General features: G+C 40.7%; 2 protein-coding genes across 2 annotated transcripts; one reads left to right on the top strand and one right to left on the bottom strand.

Moving 5' to 3' along the window:
* Positions 1-1,334: 1,334 nt before the first annotated feature.
* Positions 1,335-2,409, top strand: LOC147334781 (tripartite motif-containing protein 16-like protein). The gene has a single exon (XM_086287414.1). It carries the CDS (start codon positions 1,372-1,374, stop codon positions 2,221-2,223), a length of 852 nt encoding a protein of 283 aa, XP_086143540.1. The 5' UTR covers positions 1,335-1,371; the 3' UTR covers positions 2,224-2,409.
* Positions 2,410-12,215: 9,806 nt separating this feature from the next.
* LOC147334780 (tripartite motif-containing protein 16-like) lies at positions 12,216-14,819 on the bottom strand. The gene has a single exon (XM_086275056.1). The coding sequence runs from the start codon at positions 14,759-14,761 to the stop codon at positions 13,061-13,063; it is 1,701 nt and encodes a 566-aa protein (XP_086131182.1). The 5' UTR covers positions 14,762-14,819; the 3' UTR covers positions 12,216-13,060.
* Between the last annotated feature and the right edge of the window lie 5,028 nt (positions 14,820-19,847).

Below are 19,847 nucleotides of genomic sequence, written 5' to 3'. Positions count from 1 at the left end.
ATATTTTAATTACATTAAACTCACCACCTGTTCTCTTTACTCCTCAATTTTTCGGTGTCCCACTCATTCTTACTCGGAGTCTTTCCTTATAATCTCGGGTCTGGTCTTTATTTACTTGGCTCCGTGTTTTCCTTTCTATGCACCACGATAAACGTCGGATCTGTTCCAGAAGCGTCTCCGGGCGTTTGATGATCGTCACCGGGAATCCACTCTTTACCATGTCATCTGTTGCCTCCTCCACCGAGCCGTATAGCACTGTTCCCTCAGTATAAAAAACTCTCATCTTTGCTGGAAAAGGAGTTTGGAATCGGATTTTCTTGTCTTTTAAAACAGATTTCACCCCTGCGTATTCCTTTCGCTGCTTTAAAATCTGTGGTGCATAATCATGATCCAAGTTAACTGTCTTGCCTTGGTAGTCAAATCCACGCTTCTGCCAGGTCAATTTCAATATTTCTTCTTTCATTCTGGAACTAGACAGTTTGACAACAATTGACCGTTGCGTCGCTCCTGGCGGTGGTTTTGACATCAAAGCGTGATGTGCTTTTTCCACTCGTAGCTCAGCGGAGTCCAGCAACTCCAGATTCTGTCGTAATAAACTCTCCACAAATACGACCATTGATGTAGAATTGTCTTCCGACCCCTCCTTGACACCGTATATTCGAATGTTTTCTCTTCTAGACCATCCCTCCAGGTCTGTTAGCTTGGCATCCATCTCAATATGCAGTTTGAGCATCTCTGTTACTACTTCCTCATTAGCTTGTACTTGGGTTTCAACATCCACAATTCTTTCTTCTACCTCTTCCACTCGTTGGTTTTGTTTATTTCTTCTCTTTCCTTCCCCGAGAATTAAGGGAATTCAGAAGAGATAACTGTGCACAATTGAATGAAATCAGAGAGGTGTGTCCTATTGCTAGCAAGGGGATGATCTCAGAGCAGCATCTCTGCCCTCGTCTCAGACCACCACTCCAAAGAACCAGCATCCCCCTGCAGTATGTGCACGTGAGTGAGTGTGTGTGGATGTGGGTGTTTGTGTGACTTCCTGCTGATCACAAAGGGTCATCTCCCCTTACGATGCTGGGGGGGGGGGGGGGGGGGGGGACGACAATAGAAACAAAGAATGTCTTTGGAGTTGCCTTGTGTAGCTGTAGGCATTGTTCTAAATATGTTTTTTGTTGTTTTTGAACTTTCAGTGACAAATTTAGTTCTAGGACTTGTTCTGAATAGTGTTTGTTGCAATGTTTGTAGACACTCCTCGTTCCCTCCCACATGTAAGAGCGGACAGCCTCCATTTCCTGTTGATTAGATCAGAGGTCAGACTAGTTTCACTTTTACAACAGACAAAGCTGCAAGTCTTTCTAACTAAGAAGAGAAATGATGCAGAAGGAAATTAAAATGGATGAAGAAAACATTTCTTGTTTAAGCTGTTTGGATCTACTGAAGGATCCGGTGACTATTCCCTGTGGACACAGCTACTGCATGAACTGTATCAAAAGTCACTTTGATGAAGAGGACAGGAAGGGAATCCATAGCTGCCCTCAGTGCAGGACGAACTTCATGCCAAAGCCTGTCCTGGAGAAAAACATTATGTTAGCAGAGTTAGTAGAGGAACAGAAGAATATCTCACCGAGAGTTGCTGAAGTGGATGTTTTACTGTCACCAGCAGAGCCAAAGACCAGAGCTGGATTCTTAAAATATTCACATGAAATCTCACTGGATCCAAACACAGCAAACAGACATCTGTTATTATCTGAGAGGAACAGAAAAGCAACAATAATGAGACAAAAACAGTCTTATTCTGATCATCCAGACAGATTCACCGGATGGCTTCAGGTCCTGAGTAGAGAGAGTCTGACTGGACGCTGTTACTGGGAGGTGGAGTGGAGAGGGAGAGGAGTTGGTGTTGCAGTTGCATACAAGAATATCAGCAGAGCAGGGAGCTCAAATGAATGTAAATTTGGATTCAACGACAAATCTTGGTCTTTACGTTATGATTCAAAGGGTTTTCAGTTTTGGCACAATGAAGTCCAAACTGTCCTCTCAGGCCCTCGGTCCTCCAGAGTAGGAGTGTACCTGGATCACAGAGCAGGTATTCTGTCTTTCTACAGCGTCTCTGAAACCATGACTCTCCTCCACAGAGTCCAGACCACATTCACTCAGCCGCTCTATGCTGGACTTGATTTTTTGGATCATGAAGATACTGCAGAGTTCATTACACTGAAATAGACAGAAGCCACTGATGGACAATTGGTTAAAATGTGTGTTTTATTTTCCACTTTTTTTTGTCTACATCATTGTTGAGATGGGAGTTGCTGAGAGCTCACAGTTGTGCTGTTTTTACTTTGCACGGAGATCACCTGTCAGTCACACTGAATAGATGTTCCTTTGACCTTTTGTTATCCGTTTTCTATATTTTCCTAACATTACGTTTATATGCCATTTAAATGTTGTTCTTGTACTAATTAAATGTTAAATATATCAGAAAGAAGTCAAAGTGGCACCAAAAAGTTATTTAACAGTAAATTCAGAAGGTCATATTCATAATACAAAATAACCTCAGTTTGTAAATGTCAAAACAATAAAAGTATTGTTTTGGGAGAATAAACTCACAGATCAAATGTTAGATACTGAAACATTATTTCAGTCCTTCCAAGATACAGAGTTATAATAAAAGTTTGCCAGTTATCTGTCCTGAGTCTGACCGCTCTTACATCTGTGTTCTTCATTAACGTCTTGTCTTCAGGCTTATAATTTGGCCGGTTTCTCTTAAATATTTGTGAACTAAAGACAGCTTCAACCCTCTGTGTGTTGACCGCACTGCATTTTCTTGTTAGTAATAGCAACACCATTGTAACGACAGAAATACTAATTAGTTAGATTACTAGTTACTGAAAAACATTTAACGCCATTATTCCCATTTGTGCGAATTTACAAAACATTATGTAAAGATTGCTGGTATTTTTGTGCCCTTAAAAAGTGGAAATAATGATGAGAGCTGAATGAATGATAGTGACACGCAGATCTCGTTTTCACTCGTCTGTATTGAGTGTTACAAAAACAACACAACCCAAACCATATTCTCTCTGCATGGATACACTCAGTCTCAGGACCACAGTTTCCAAACTAAGTTGCCCTGTTTTAACTTATGAGAGTATTTAGACGCTGCACAACTTGAACTGTAACATAAGGTAAATACATCTTTTTAACTCACATATGTTAGCTGACACATTCTCTGACTTTCAACAGTAATGAAATAATACTTTATGCGCTGTATATGTCTTTCAGTAGTTAACTTAAATACAGATAGTGGCAGAAAAACTGTCATTCAATAAGGCGGGACACCAGTGAAAGCTAGCTTAAACAGCAACGGAGTTCAGCTGAAACTTCTCAGCAAAAACTGTCCACAAGTCACCTCTTTCCTTACAATAAACAATGATGGTGGGCTAATAGTCAACTGTAATACACAGAGTTCTGTGCGTGCAGTTACCTTAAACAGGGGAAACGAGGAGAGATGAATGATGATACTGACACAAAGCGCTGGCTTTCACTCGTCTGTACAGAGTGAAGGACAAGAGGCGCGAATCCCTCTAGTGGAGCCCTGAGGAATTACCAATGGATCGATGCACAATCAATCCAGGACATTGTTCCTTCTCGAAAATTGAAAGATATTTCATGCACTGTTATTTATAGAAGGCTTCACACTGTTCCTGCTAACCATAAATATTGTTCCTAAAGTTTTATCCAACTGTAGACAGATTTCTAAACTCCCTTTTACTTAAGTCCTGTTGAAACTTGTATTAGAAAAAATATTACAAATTATTTAAAGTTATAAAGCACAGCACAGAACTGAAATGGCACAGTAGTTAACTTTACAGTTAGGCTGGGGTACAAATTTCCTCATAAAAACCCTGCTCTTATGTGGAATGACTCAGGGGTCCATTCTTGGCCCAGTATTTTTTCCCTCAATTTATGGGTTCATAAAAACCTTTATAAAAGTGACTAAATGCTAGGTATAATAGGTATTTTTGTCTGCTTTGGATTTTACTTCTACATTTCACCTTTAAAAACCGTTTATCTTGTCTTGTTTGGTATCATTCTTTTCAGCACACCTTAACATGTCAAAATTTGCAGCTATTTTTTCATTTTGAAATACTATATTAAAACAATTGATCTCAAATCAGACAAAAAACATAAAACTCGAGTATAAAAAAGTAGAATTTTTTTCCACTAATAGAAAGCCAAGGTTTTTTCTTTCTGGGTTTTTTTTGTCACAAACAGAGAATACTTTCAAGTGCTTCCCTTCCCGCTGTAAACACAACGTTAGTATTCAGGAAAAAAAACATTGCGCATATTTTTAATCATAACTCTGGTTTTATGTGGCCTATCAACACAATTTAAAAACTGGTAGTTTGAAGTCCACACTTTTAACACAGAAATGGAGAAACCTCTTCTGTCCGCCGATCCAGGAACTTGAATTCTTTGAATTTCAGGATACTTTTTCTTAATAAACGGTAAGCATTATACATATTGTCCTTACATAGGTGGTTTCTCTTCTCGCAAGTGAAGTAGATTTTTTGAAGGCGTTTGTTTTTTTCGAGGTCGCGGATGACGTCAGGAGAAGGTGATTGGTCACTTGCAATGTTGAACCTGGAACAACATTATTTATGATGACGAGGGAACAACACCAACACAAGCATATCAGATCGTCTGGACACTCAGGGTTGTCTTGGGTAGCATCTTGTTGCTATGTCATCTTACAGTAACTTGGTCAGTAGTTTACCATGACTACTTTATTCTTCCTCAGCCAATCAGCAGCACTTGTGCAATTGTAACCTGTTGTGTATATAAACCTTCATTAACTGGTTTGAGAAATCCTTTAAACCAGTGACAGGAAAGTTGGATCACAGTGGTAATTATTAAAGGACATTGATGTTTGATGTCTCATTTAATTCGTCATCTGTCATTGAAATTATCAGAGGAGGCCTGAAAGGCTCGCACTAGCTGTACAACCACTCACAGCAGCCCATTCATTCATTTTCATTGCTGACACTGGATTGCCCAATCAAATCTCTTAACTTGACCAGCCCATCCCCAGCTTGTAGGAAAAGTTCAGTGTGGAAGAAGTGGTGAAAAGATTGAGCTGAAAAGCTGAGCGAAAACAATAAACAGAAACTACAACTATTAGCCAGACCTTACAGTCACACAGCAAATCAAGGATTAAGGTCAAATGATTGGCTGCTTTCACCATGAGCCACTGCTAATTTTTAAAGTGTAGCATTTAATTATTGTCAAATGCTTTTAAAAAGAACAATCACTGCTTGTTGTTTTAAAACTGATAACTTAAGCATGTTGATTGACTCATCTTCCTTTCCGCCTGCCTGGAGGCTCCCTTAACACCTCTCTCTGCCTCCTAACAAACCTTCCCCCTCTCATCTCGCTTCATCTTTGGCCTACAGTAGCACAGTTTCCACCAACACCTTGCTGGCCAACAGAAACTCGTACCTTAAATGAAATAAATGATATGGAGCACTCCAATCATGCTTTCAAAACTACAGCAACGGTTAAAGAAAGAGGTGATAAACATGCCCCTGCGCCCGGTTCTTGTTGAAATGAGTTACTAACATGATTTCCCCTTCATGTATGGTGATAGACTGGCCAAAATATTAGGAATGCTCTGGAATTTCTGATGAAGCCAACAGTAAGTGTTGCTTTAAATCGGGGGTATTCAACAAAAATGAAAAGACTTCTTACTTCTTAATGCAAAGGTTCAGATGATCATTATTCTAAATATTTAATTACTTTAAATGATTTTATTTTATTTATTTTATTTACTTGTAATATATATTGTATTATACATATTATATTTTAAATATAGAGATAAGAAAAATCATTAGAAAAAGTTGTTATTATTGGTATTATTAGTATTATTGCATATTAATGATGAAGGAACTGACCTCACAGGTCACAGAATCAACTTTTTGGTAACAAGTTAATGTGGTAGTTCAACAGTTTAACCAGCAGAGGGAGCCAGATAAGCTGTTTTGAATTCAACACTAACAGGCAGAGGGGGAGGAGGAGGGACTGTTGCCGTAGTAACTGAATCTACAAAAGTCAGTAAGTGTTTGTCTTAATTAAATCACACTTAGCTGTTAGTGTTCATCTTCAGGCACTGAATTCACTTACAAGAAACAGTCCAACAGATTCACACAAGGGGAACATGTTCGCTGTTTTTTCTGCAGCTGTGAGGACTGTTAGCCTGGACATAACAAGCTGTGTGGCTGCGTCACTGTTCAAACTTCAGGTTCCGAGTACCAGTTTTAGTTTTAGAGCTCAGCAGACCCAGTAGCTCATCACCACTGCTCCTCCATAACAACAGTGGTGAGGCTGAAGGGGACTGGAAAATAATGTACATGGAAATGAATCACTGTAAATAACACTATATAATGTTTGATGATAATACGGTCTGAAGGTTAAATAAACATGTTTACTGCCTGGTATAACACTTGGTTTCGTCTCTGGGGATAGTATTGTGTCCACTTTGACTTGTGGTAATTAAAGTGGAATTTTTCACTTGGTTGATTTGTTGAACTTTCTTAAATCTCTTCTTTAAACACAGTGTCATCTGATTGTATTTACTGACCATTTTAGAGATTTACAATCAATAACTGGGAAACAGGAAGCATTTCACACTCTGCTACCGATGAGTCTCATGGTGCTTTCACCACAAGTTTTTTAATAAAAATAATAAAAATCTACAAAAACACACGAACATAATTTATTAGTACAGTAAAATCCTAAAAATTCAGTTAAATTTCTAAAAAACAAGAAGTGTTCATCCAGGAACCTTTAAATGGTCTTCAGATCCCCAGGCCTGCATAAAGCACCAGGACACAACTGTTGTTGTGTTCATTTGCTTATTAAAAAATTGAATTAAATTGATTAATGATTATTAAATAAACAATTATTATGCGGTCAGCACGGTGGCATGGTGGTTAGCACTGTTGCTGCACAGCAAAAAAGTCCTGAGTTCAATTCCACCATCAGGCCGGGTGCTTTCTGTGTGGAGTTTGCATGTTCTCCCCGTGTTTGTGCAGGTTCTCCCCGGATACTCCGGCTTCCTCCCACAGTCCAAAAACATGCAATAGGGGGGATAGGTTAATTGGTCAATCTAAATTGCCCATAGGTGTGAATCTGTGAGTGAATGTTTGTCTGTGTCTCTATGTGTTAGCCTGTCTCTTGCCCTATGACAGCTGGGATAGGCTCCAGTGCCCACTGCGACCCTGGAAAGGAGAAGCGGATGGATGGATAATTATTATGCTCTTCTCACATAATGTCTCAAACTGGTTACATTCATAAAATACTTGGCAGGTATTTTGTCTTTCTACAGCTGAACCATGACTCTTCAGAGTCCAGACCATATGCACTCAGCTGCTCTGTGCTGGACTTTATCTTTTTATCAATCATGGAGACCCTGCTGACTTCATTAGTTTATTAGTTGTTGATAGAAATTCCACAATATGTGGTTTATATTGTCTGGTGTGATTTTCTTTTTCCTCTTTGTAACAGTGCAGCCCTTAGCGGCTGGAAACACAGTGAGACAGACCAAGGCAAGTGTAGTGGAACAAAGTATTTATTTGCTATATGGCTCTCCTTAAAACAATTAACTTGTCGAGCTTCTTCACAGCACAAAAATCCATCCTCTAATGACAACTGGCAGCCTTAAATATGTTCAGCTGTCACAGACTTAACCATTATTCCACTCTCAGGTAAATTCTTAAATCCCAACCTTCCACCACAGTATACAATATATCAATAAGAATAAATAAATACATAAATACATCTTCACATTTACATATTAATAAATATTTCACACTTTAATGTTACACAAAACCCAATATTATAAAAACCCAGAAACCCAAGCACAAAAAGATTCACCACACTCTCTTTACCAATGGTCTCTCCCGGAACCTTTAAATGGTGTCTGGACCCCCGGGGAAACATTTGCCCAAACACCTTGAAGAGGACACAGGCAAGAAAGGTGAGTAATCATTAACTTACAAACACTTATTTGCACCACTTTTATCCCTAGATTTCACACACACGTTTGCATTAGTTTTCCTTACTGGTCAGCCTTAATCACAATCTCAATCACCATTCTTCTCTCCTGACAGACAACCACCACATTCCTTGATGAGGAGCAGCTGTGCAGGATCTGAAACAAGGCCACCAACTGATTTTAAAATTCCCAATAAATAGTCAATAAATATTTAAACTTCTTGTGTGCAAATCCATGCTTAAAGTGCAATGCTCATAAAGTGCTTGATAAGGTGCTTTTAATAAAGTGAAAGGTGTGCTCTAAAGTGCTATACAGACAATACAATATAAATAAATGCAGTAAGGGAGTCCTCTTCCTTACACTCTTAATGAAAACTTCTTGACTTGTGGATTTATTTGTGGTTTTGTCTGTTCGTCTTTGCTAATGCAAAGAGAAAATTAGTGTTGAAATATATGTAGACCTGTAGAAATTTACTCGTTCGTGTAGAAAAACAGTCAAATGAAACATTCTGGACTTTTACCATTTAAAAAGGGGAAAAACCTTTATCCTGTAGATGTGAGAGCAGTCTGATGAAAACACACTTTTGTCTTTTAATTGTTTAAGCCTAAACAACAAAGGGAGAGAGAAAAATGATTAATAGATCGATAGTTGTGACCAGTTTATGAGCTGCTGATCTGCACATAAAATCATTTCATCATTTGATTGTTTTTCCATGTACCATCTATATTTACGGATGGATGTTAATAAGGTTTTATTGATGTTGGTTTGGTTTACAAAGGTGGAAAGTTAACATAGTACAAATACTTAAGTAGATTTTTCACATATGTTTACTTCACTTGAGTATTTATTTTTAGTTTTACTCCCTACATTATTAAACTGTGTATAAATATCTGTGCTTTCTACTCCTTACATTTCCAAAGCAGACTTGTTCCTTTAAGTTCATCTAGTGTTTATACTCAGGGATTAAAGTGGGCTGGAGTTATGGTTGTGGTACTTCAGAGTAGCTAGTGTGTTGTTGTGTCCGGGGAAAACAGGTTAGTTTGCATTCATGTGGTGAATTCACTATAAAACACTGTTGGACTGCTTATGGTTACATCAAGTGTGGCAGAAATGAATTTGCATTTAAGATAATGATGCTTAGATTATTTAACTGAATTGAAACTTTATTCTAGCTGTATACTGTCTAGTGTGAAGCCGCATAGTGTGAGTGTAGGGGATGGACATCAGATATGATAGCTGGTGAAACTGTGTACATGTTGTTAAGTTCAGTTGTGTAAATCCACAAAGAGCAGCAGGTCAGCTGATTGCAGCCTTTACACTAAGAAAACTTTATGAAGCTTACATCAGAAATTATTGTGGGCCATCATTTTTTCCCTACACTGAGCGCCATTACTAATTTTAGAGTTCCTCCACCACTTTAACCCCTGACTGCGCATTTTCCTGTTTAGAGGCATCTACGAATTTGCATCTTCTGCACTGGTGTTAGATAGTACCTATTAGTTGTGTGTGTTTCTTTCCCTGTGATTATTATTATTACACACACACACACACACACACACACACACACAGATACTCGCACTTACATGTACACACACATGCAATAAAGGCTGTTTATTTATTTTATTTTAAGTTGGATAAGCTACCTGATTTCCCCACCAGTTTTTAATTTTTTTAAGGAGGTCTGGTTTGTCCGCCAGTTTTCAAGAAGGTTTAAGGATGGTTTCACCACCGAAAGGAGGTTTTTTTCTCCGCCACTGAGGACGTAAAGTGTTTGGTTTTGTATGTAAGGAGGATAGAGCTCTCACTGGTGACTCTGCTTTAAGGGAGATCATAGGCCTATTTTGTGTGTGAACAAGTGTGGGCCAGACGTGGTCTGTGTGCGGCTGAAAGTTGTCTTGTTAAGTGTAAATGCATTACTAGTCCCTAAGGACGCTAAGGACCCCAAAGCGCTTTACACATTTAGTCATCCACCCATTCACACACTGGTGATGGCTGGGGCGCACTGACAGTGGCGAGGCTGCTGGACACTGGCGCCACCGGGCCCTCTGACCACCACCAGTAGGCAATGGGTGAAGTGTCTTGTCCAAGGACTCAACAACCGAGACTGTCCAAGCCGGGGCTCGAACCGGCAACCTTCCGATTACAAGACGAACTCCCAACTCTTGAGCCATGATGGGGAATAAACTGAGTAAGTAGTAAGTATGCCTTGAAAGGGGATGGAAAACATTGCAAAGTATTCACCAGGCAGCACGTAATATGTAGATCATTGAAGGAAGAAAAGAAGTGAAATTGTGCGCAAAGCAGTGTAATGTGTCTGAAGTCACTGTGTGTGTGAACCACAGAGAGGTGTGAAAGTGTGTGGGTGAGAATAGTCTCCAACGGGGGAAGAGGTGATTCTGCAGGTCAGCTTCTACCCCAGTGGACAGAAAAGAAAGAAAATAGTTGTGCTGTTGATGAAAAAAAAGGAAGTGATAAATGAAGAGCTCAGCCTAAGGCAACTTCAATCTCACTTTCTGTTTTAAAGAAAGGAGAGTTCAAAAACCAGAGAGAGAGATGTGTGTTGTTTTAGGCGTCTCTCTATTGTGAAAACAGGGTTAGCAGAGGCGAGGGTGCCGGGTTAGCCTCGCCACTGCCTCTGCGAGGCTAACCCGGCCTAGCAGAGGGTGTGACTTGCAGGTGAAAAGCAGACCAGGATCAAATTTCCACATGCAGCAGTTGGACGACAATTATAGGTTAACATCATTAGAAACACCCAGGCCGAGTCTTGGCTGAATTGTGTTTACAGGTTAACTCCTATGTGTTTCTCACCCCGAGAAAGCAAGCTCCACGGAAGCTAACCTCTGCCTGAAGACAAGGAGTGCAGTTCTAGAACAATGAGATGGATATCAAGAGCTCACAGCAGGTCAAGAGACAGCAGTATCCTGAGCAGAGAGGTCCAGCAGCGCTTTGGGCAAACGGCATCAGAGAGAAAGAAAACCCATCACCTGACTGGATGGACATGTGTTTCCAGCAAGCTACAACTTCACTGTGTGACATTTGCCACTTTTGGAGTGAAATGCCAAGATGAGACAGTGGAAAACACAGGCCAAAGCTGAAGAGAACTGACTGCCATTGGACTGCAGAGTGGGAGAGGAGAACAGAGTGGAAGAAGTAGGTGAGTGTACAGAGGAATGCTGTTGTTTAGTGTGGGAAATCAAAATTTGGGTTAGCAAACCTGTGAAAAAGGAAAATAACTGCTTTAAGTGGGAACATTTGAGGAGTCTGAAGCACTACAAAATGAAAAAGGTACACAAAAAAAACACAAACGGAAAATGTATTAATCCTACTAACCCTACATACACATATAATGAAACTCATGAAGACCAGACAGCATCTTAAGCATGTGATTCTGTTTGTCATCTTATCCAAGTCACTTAGATGAGAAGTGATACATAGACTAGTGGACTAATATTATGGGAGGACAGATGATTGCATCAAAGCTGGGGGAAAACAGAATGCTGATGAGGGGTCTTGAAAGAGTGAGCTGGGCGAGCTAATAGGTTGTTGAGTTTCTGAGGTGTGTGAAGAAGTTTTAACATGGCACACATCTGATTACATGAGAAGAAACTTATTATGTGAAAAGACATCAGGGTTATGTTGTATGTTGTGTGTCGCAAGGTGTGTGGCTGATGGATGAATGCTTGAGATTAATCTGGCCGATGATTTGTCTTTTGTTACAAATTTGAACCTGCCAATTAGGTTTGGTATGATTTACCCTCCTGGGACGAAGAGCATATGTCATGGCTTAACAAGGCTTTTCTTTTCTCCTTTTTATTTTGTTACAACTTGCCTAATAATTCTGCACTCCCTGTATGTGCTGCGGCACAGTGGTTGGAAACACTGATTTAGAGTTCAAGGAGATGTTAGTGACATCAGAGCCGTACGTATTAGCAGGTACACGTCCCTCACTCGTCCTCAAAAGCAGATGCAACAGATGCTGCTGCCTTGGTTTGAAGACACCTGCATGCATACTTAGAAAATCCATCTGTACATGTCAGTAAGTGTCTCACATTATCGTTACTAATGTGTCTGTCATCACTATAACTGCATGTGTACAATGTGGAAATTGATGTTATGTAACGATGATACAAAAACAATATCAGAACATAATTTGATTCAGCAAATCCTATTTATTAACAACTATTAGTGTAAATAAAACATTCTGTCATCTTTTAATAGCAAAACACATTAAAGCAGACGTGTGTCCAAACCTCCTCCACTAACACATCCGTTTCTATGGTGCTGTCATCAGCTCGAGGCACAGCGGCACCCTTACTAACTCCATCAGGCACATTTAAGTCACTACAATCTTTTCATAATCCCCCATCGTTCAAGAGTCAGGTATCTCTGAAGATTTCCAGAGTACTTTTTCACACACATCCAAGTCATTTAGTTGCAGTACCTCGACCGCAGCATTGTCCAACTCATTCTGAGTCGCTTGTCTGATGGATCCTGTGTTCTGCTGTTTTAACCAGTCCAGCTGGTGCTGGAGGACCGAACACTGGTGATGGACTGCACTGTGCTGAGACAGATTTTGTGTTATAGGCTTCATGTTATGGACGCACAGTGTGAGCACTCAGGTCGCATTAGAGCATCGGGCTGTATAGTGTGAGACCCCCATCGTGACCTACAAACTTCTAACCCCTGTGATTCACTCATACAGTTTGAGCTGAATAACACGACTGAAAATTTTTTAAAAATAAAAATTAATAAATCACATAGTGTATGCCCAGCTTAACCAGACTGATGACAGATTTCAAACATGCTGAATATGAAGAGTAGTATCATTTAAACTCACATGATTATCAGCCATAAGAACAAATTCAGATTTATATTGATGTAAGGTATATAAATGTAAGTACAGTTTGAATCAGTGCAATATTATTTTCACACATCAATGGACCACTGAACTTCTCAGCTTCTAAAATGTAAAGCCTCATTTAGAAACTACACAAGTACATATAATGGTCAGGGATCAACATGAACCTGTCTTCTTTGTTTGACTTTAATCAACTCTGCAGTGTCTCCGTGATCTAAAAGCCGAACTCCAGCATAGAGCGGCTGAGTGAATGTGGTCTGGACTCTGTGGAGGAGAGTCATGGTTTCAGAGACGCTGTAGAAAGACAGAATACCTGCTCTGTGATCCAGGTACACTCCTACTCTGGAGGACCGAGGACCTGAGAGGACAGTTTGGACATTGTTGTGCCAAAATCTATAACCGTTTGTGTCACAATATAATGCCCAAGATTTGTCATTGAATCCAAATAAACGTTCATTGCCCCTCCCTGCTCTGCTGATATTCTTGTATGCGACTGCTACACGAACTCCTCCCCCTCTCCACTCCACCTCCCAGTAACAACGTCCAGTCAGACTCTCTCTACTCAGGACCTGATACCATCCAGTGAATCTGTCTGGATGATCAGAATAAGACTGTTGTTGTTCTGTTCTTGTTACTTTTCTGTTCCCCTCAGATAATAGCAGATATCTGTTTGCTGTGTTTGGATCCAGTGTGATTTCATGTGAATATTTTAAGAATCCAGCTCTGGTCTTTGGCTCTGCTGGTGACAGTAAAACATCCTCTTCAGTGACTGTCAGTGAGATGTTTGTCCATTCCTCTCTCAGAATGTCCTGTAGTTTATCTCTGGTCTCTGACACAGCTGCTGTCACATCCTCAAAGTAGCTCAGAGGACGAATATTGATGCTGGATGAGTGTGTAGACTCACTGAGTGCTGACAGTGAGGGGTAGTTGTGTAGAAACTGGTTGTGATCCTCTGTGTGTGAGAGCTGCTCCAGCTCGCCGTCTTTCCTCTTCAGCTCAGCGATCTCCTGCTCCAGCTTCTCCTGAAGCTCTTTGACTCGACTCACTTCAGTTTCCTGCTGGGATCTGACCTGCTGCTTCACATCAGAGCTTCTTTTCTGGAGGAGACGGATCAGCTCAGTGAACATCTTCTCACTGTCCTCCACTGCTTTATCAGCAGAGCCATTGATGGCCTCCACCTCCTGTTGAAGCAGCTTCACATCTTTCTCTCGCTCCTGGATTCTCTGCTGGATGTTTAGTCGTCTCACCTCGAGCTCCTTCTGCTTCTCAGTCCTTTCTGCTGCAGCTGGGACTGTTTCATGGCCTTTATGTTCATCCATCAAGCAGAGATAACAGATACTCTGCTGATCAGTACGACAGAAAATCTTCATCACCTCATCATGACGAGAGCAGATGTTCTCCTGGAGCTTCTTGGAGGGGGCCACCAGCTTGTGTTTCTTTAACGGAGCTGCATCATAGTGATGTTGGAGGTGTTTCTCACAGTAAGAGGCCAGACAGACTAAACAGGACTTGATGGCTTTCAGCTTCCTCCCAGTGCAGACATCACAGGCCACATCTTCAGGTCCAGCATAGCAGTGATCAGCTGGAGCAGCTTGGAGTCCAGTCTTCTTCAGCTGCTCCACTAAAGCTGCAAACATGATGTTTTTCTCCAGGACAGGCCTCGGTGTGAAAGTCTTCCTACACTGAGGGCAGCTGTGGATTCCCTTCCTGTCCTCTTCATCCCAGAAACTTTTAATACAGTTCCTGCAGTAGCTGTGTCCACAGGTTGTAGTCACCGGATCCTTCAGTAGATCCAAACAGATGGAACAAGAGAAGGTTTCTCGGTCCAGCTGAACTCCTTTCTGCGCCATTTCTCCTCTCAGTGTCAGTGACTGTGTGAGTTTCACTTCCTTATAACTGAAACTAGTCTGAGCTCTGATCTCAACAACATGTTTCTGCAGTGAATGGAGCCTGTCAGCTCTTACACGTCACCACATGTTGGTTACACCCATCTTCAAACTGCAGATCTGAAGGGGAGGGAACGAGGAAACACGTGGACAGAGAGGAGGTGCTGTGTTTAAGAGCAGGAAGAAGAGGGAGGGTTATCAGGCTGTGCTTCACTCCAGGAAGAGGAGCAGTTAGAGAGTGAAACTGTGTGTTTAACCATTTTTATTTACTGCTTCTTCTATATAAATAATTTTTAAAAATCCAGCTTTAATGAACACTGGACAGAAACGTCTCAGGTAACAATAACTGTCAGAACAGCAGAGGCTGCTGACCTAATCAAAGCATATGTGGAGAGCAGGGTTAGGTTAGCAGACATATGCTGGTTGCTTTTATTTATTTATTTATTGCTTTTATAGGCAGTAATCAATGTTGCTGTAACAGGATGAGAACTAGATAAATGCCACTGCATTGCTTTGAACAGTCAGCAGAGTCTGCACATATAATTACAGATATTCCTGCAAAAAGTTAATTAGTCAAAAGAATCTTGCATTTTAGTTTTGCATTTATAACAGCTGCTGCAACAGAAATAACCATGTTCTTTACATTAAAATAGCAACAAACCTTTCTGGAACAACTTTCAAGGTTCATGGCGAAGACAAAGATCTAATGACATGAAGACTCCAGTGAAACTTAAAGTATTAGGAACCAGTTTTAATGCGTGACCAACACATTTCCCCCTGTGGCCTTCACCAGGGTCATTGCTAAATACCCTTGTGATTGTGAAAAGACTACTGGTCAAGTCAAAAAGGAGTGTATGGTAAAATGACCAATGACCATGTGACAAGATCAAGCAAGCATTTTTCTGATGTGTTCACCGCTCAATGGTTTGTTGTCATATTGAACAAAATATTAGGTTCTCTTTGTATATTACACTCAGGCATCAGGAAAGAGTGGTAACTAGTTCATAGTTTTTAGCTAATGACATGTCAATCACAAGACATTGCTCAGAAAACGTGCAGATTCTCAGCTAGATCCACCTTCCACTCTTTACTTACAGTTTCACAACAGCAAACAAACACACAAATAAGTTGAAGTAATTGTTTCCTGTATGACTTCACTGGTCTCGCATCAGTAAGGACTTTTGCTCCTTGTTGCTTGAGTTCATTGAGGTGGTGAGCATACATTTATCCCCAGACATGTCCATGTACACAAACATTAAACAACTTCTTTCTGACTTGTTTCACACTTTTGCACCACTTCAGAGGAATCCCCTTAACCTCAAATCACTGTTTTCTTAAGGTATGACTTACCTTCACAGCTGTGTGGATTACGCATCATGTCACAGAAGGTCCACAAGCATAGATGCACGTGTGTGTTCATGTCTGTAAGCTATTATTGTTTCATCTCACTGAAAGCACAAATGCCATCCTCTCTCTCTCTATTTTTATATGAGGATGGGGTGGACAAAATAACAGGAACACCTCACAACAGTGATGGCGCTGAGTTGCAAAGCTGCCTGAGCTGCATTAGAGACTGCGCTGGTGTTATTCACCTATAACGTGCTACAGTTCGTGCTTCCCTGTGTGTGTCGCTTACAAGAAGGTCAACAAACACACCGCAGTGCTGCAGGCAGAACATACATAATCAATCAGCCCTCAGTGCAAGCTACAAAAATAAAATATGGGACACACACACACACACACACACACACACAGCAGCCTGCTCTGATATCTATAGCTTCCTATTAAAAGAGAATGTGTGTGTGTGTGTGTGTGTGTGTGTGTGTGTGTGTGTGTATGAGGGATTAAAACACCTAATAAAGTCAGGGAAAAGCTCTCAGACTCGCAGACAGTAAAACTCAACATCAAAACATCCGGCTGGGACTCATTAAACTGTGAGGGTTTGTAGGAGATGCAGCGCGCGCGCGCGCGCACACACACACACACATACACAGACACACACACACACACACACACACACACACACACACACACACACACACACACACACACACACAGTCATGTTTTCATATCCTTCCCTAGATGCTTATCCTAACACTAGCCCAGTGCTTCCCAAAAACGGTGCCGTGGCACACAGGTGTGCCGTAGAAGATTATCTGGTTTCACCTGATTAGTACTCCAAGTGACCGCAGTGAGTAACAGGCAGAACAATTACATTCTCTTCCACTAGAGGGCGGTACAACCACCTGTTCTAATTAAGTTGGTTGTCAAACAGAAGAAGATATTACATAATAGTCATGCTGTCAGAACACAGCACATAATAGCAATAGATAAATATTTGAAGAGAAAAAGCAGTCAGTCTGGGTCCTGGAGAAAATTCCAGCCCACATGAAGGCCGTCATGAGTGATGGTCAGAAGAAAGCAAAAAAGGTATACTGGGACAAACTGAGCCTATTTTGCTAAGATAAATGATCAAAATGCTTTTTGAGACATTTTTGTTTGGTGGTTCGCTGTTTGATTTTTCTAATGTGAAATATGTGCCGTGGCTCCAAAAGGTTGGGAAACACTGGTCTAACCTATTTTCTGTGCCCATAAGGGCTGTTGGTCCCCACAAGTATGGTAAACTTCCAATTCTTGGTCCCCACACAGGTATGTAAACATGGTACACACACACACACTTTTTCCTAGGGGTACATGTGTGTGCATTTAGCCGTATTACTATTTAAGTGGGGACTTTTCTATGTCGTCACCCTTTGGGGACAGAAAAACAGGCCCCTGTAATATAAATCATTAAATCATAGGATGGAGCCTGAGTTTAACTCTGTCTTTTAGTAGATCTCCAACTTTAATTTGTCATGTAAATATCACAGAATTCAGTCTTAAGGAGATTAATTAGTTACTTTAATTATCTGGATACAAATTATAGCACTATGTTGGGCTGGTGTTCTGACTCCAGAGTGGATAAGCAGAAGATGGATAGATGACTTCTTCAGTCTCAGCTGAAGCCTCCACAGCTTTTCATTTGCTTTCTTTTATTTACCTTTTCCTTACTTTGCATCCTATTCTGTTTTATAACCTCTTTGTCCTTATTTACTTTATTTTTCCTCTTTTGTTTCTTTTTATCCTTCACATTAATGTACTTTTGTTTCTTCATCTTATTCCACTTTCCTTTGTCTTCGGTGTTTCCATCATTCCTGCTTCCACCTTCATTTACTTAGCTTGTCTTCATGTGTTTTTCTCTTTGCTTTATTTCCTTCCTCACTTGTCCTTCCCTATATTTCATTTGTTTCTCCTCTTTGAATTGTTTTTCTTTCCTTCATCTTTCTTTTGTATCCTAATCAATGTTTTCCTTCCTTCCATTTCTGCCTCTTCTGTTTCCTCTTCCCCTCTGCCACTTTCTTCCCTTCATTTCCTTCATCTTTTCTTCTTTCCCATCTTTGGTCTTTCTGGTTCATTTTTTTCACTCTTCAGCTGGTTTTGCTCTCTTTGTTTGGGATTTTGCAGTCGTCTGCCTGTTGTTGTGTCAGCTGGCGGTACGTTATCAGGCTACTACAAACACACATCAAACTCTACACACACTTTCACGCTGCACCTTTCATTTCCAGCAGGTTGTAAAAATAGAAAGCCCATAAAATCTGACTCTTTCATGTCGGAGCATTAGGCAGGAAGAAAACCATCCACATGTGCAGAGCACTGATGAGCAGCAGCACGGACCTGCTGCACAGCTTAGATTTAATTCATTAGTTTTATCAATGAAGCTCAGAGAAAAGGAAAAAAAACACCTACATGCTTCAGTTTTCCTCGTACGGGGTGTTGCAGCCAGTTCTGGTTGCATAATATTATCTGCTCTCCTACAAACTCCCACATACTGAAGCAGAAAGCTCGGTGCGAGGCTCAGACAGGAGATGTGTGGGAAGACAGAGATTCAAAGTCAGAGTTCGTCTCATCCTGGTTGAGAATAAATAAGCTTCCTTTAAACGGATTCTGAGTGTAGTAGAGTCTACTCCAAGACGCTGCTAAAATAAACTCGACTCATTAAAGTCTGGGTTTCCGCTGCTTTAATGAAGCGCAGTTTCTACATTCCTCCACGGAGATCAGATTCAGTCTCGTACCAGTGAAGTTGGTCCGAAAAACCTCAAGCTGACGTTAGAGCTCGCTACATTACCAAGTTCAACGTGGCTTTACGTTCACTTCCATCTGTCAGTCTCTTCTCCTTCCTTTCTCATATTTTTCCTTTTACTCTCTTCTTTCATCTTTTCCTTCCTCCTTTTTCCCTCCTCTTCCATTTTTCCTTCCTTTTCCCTCTCCCATTTTTTCCCTTCCTACCTTCCTCCATACCTCCTCCCCCATCTTTTCCTTCCTCCTTTCCTTCTCTCCCTCCTCTCCTTGTCCCCCTTCTAGCCAGTTTCTTTTCCTCTTGTTGAATATGAGCGTTTGCAGTAAACAAACATTAAAATGACCAAGGAAGGAAGGAAGAGAACGATGTGTGCTTGTCAGCATTCAGCTCACCTGTAAATTTCAAGTGACGACTTCATTGAGGTCGTATGAGCCATTCTTTTACTTTGGTAAACCAGAGTTTACCTCAAAGCAGCTCTGTGTACACGGCATTTGGCCGTCTTTGTGAGGACATTCATCAACATCAGTGGGTTTCCCCGTGTATTTAGGAAGTACTACTAAGTGCTTAACTAAAACTCTGACCACAGCCTCATTTAAAGTGGTTTTTGTTTTTTGTTTTTTAAATTATTTGGTTTCAGTGGCAGACACCTTCAGCTCACTCATGTTTGGACATTTGGTGCTCTCCTCTTTATGATCAGCTGCAGGTGAAACGTTTAGAGGACATCTGTAAATTGCAGACACATAACCTGCAGTGTTAATACAACACAGGTGTGCATCAAGAGTGAAATCCAACTACCATAAAACTGAGTTACAAATTCTTCTGGGTCACTTTGGTTTGAGTTTTTCATAATAAAAGTCAAAGGAGCTGTAAGAAAAGCAGCAGAAAACTCCCATCACATTTCAAAAGCAATGTTTAAAACACAAAAGACAAGCA

This window comes from Aulonocara sp. 'chitande type north' Nkhata Bay, linkage group LG3 (assembly GCF_057382095.1).
Source record: "Aulonocara sp. 'chitande type north' Nkhata Bay isolate Kocher_YH1m ecotype deep benthic linkage group LG3, A_spYH_male_GT1.1, whole genome shotgun sequence".
NCBI lineage: Eukaryota > Metazoa > Chordata > Actinopteri > Cichliformes > Cichlidae > Aulonocara > Aulonocara sp. 'chitande type north' Nkhata Bay.
This window is presented reverse-complemented; position numbering and strand designations above follow the sequence as displayed.

Coding starts and splice junctions, on each gene's coding strand:
- LOC147334781 (XM_086287414.1), top strand. CDS start 1,372: ATGATGCAGAAGGAAATTAAAATGGATGAAGAAAACATTTCTTGTTTA.
- LOC147334780 (XM_086275056.1), bottom strand. CDS start 14,761: ATGGCGCAGAAAGGAGTTCAGCTGGACCGAGAAACCTTCTCTTGTTCC.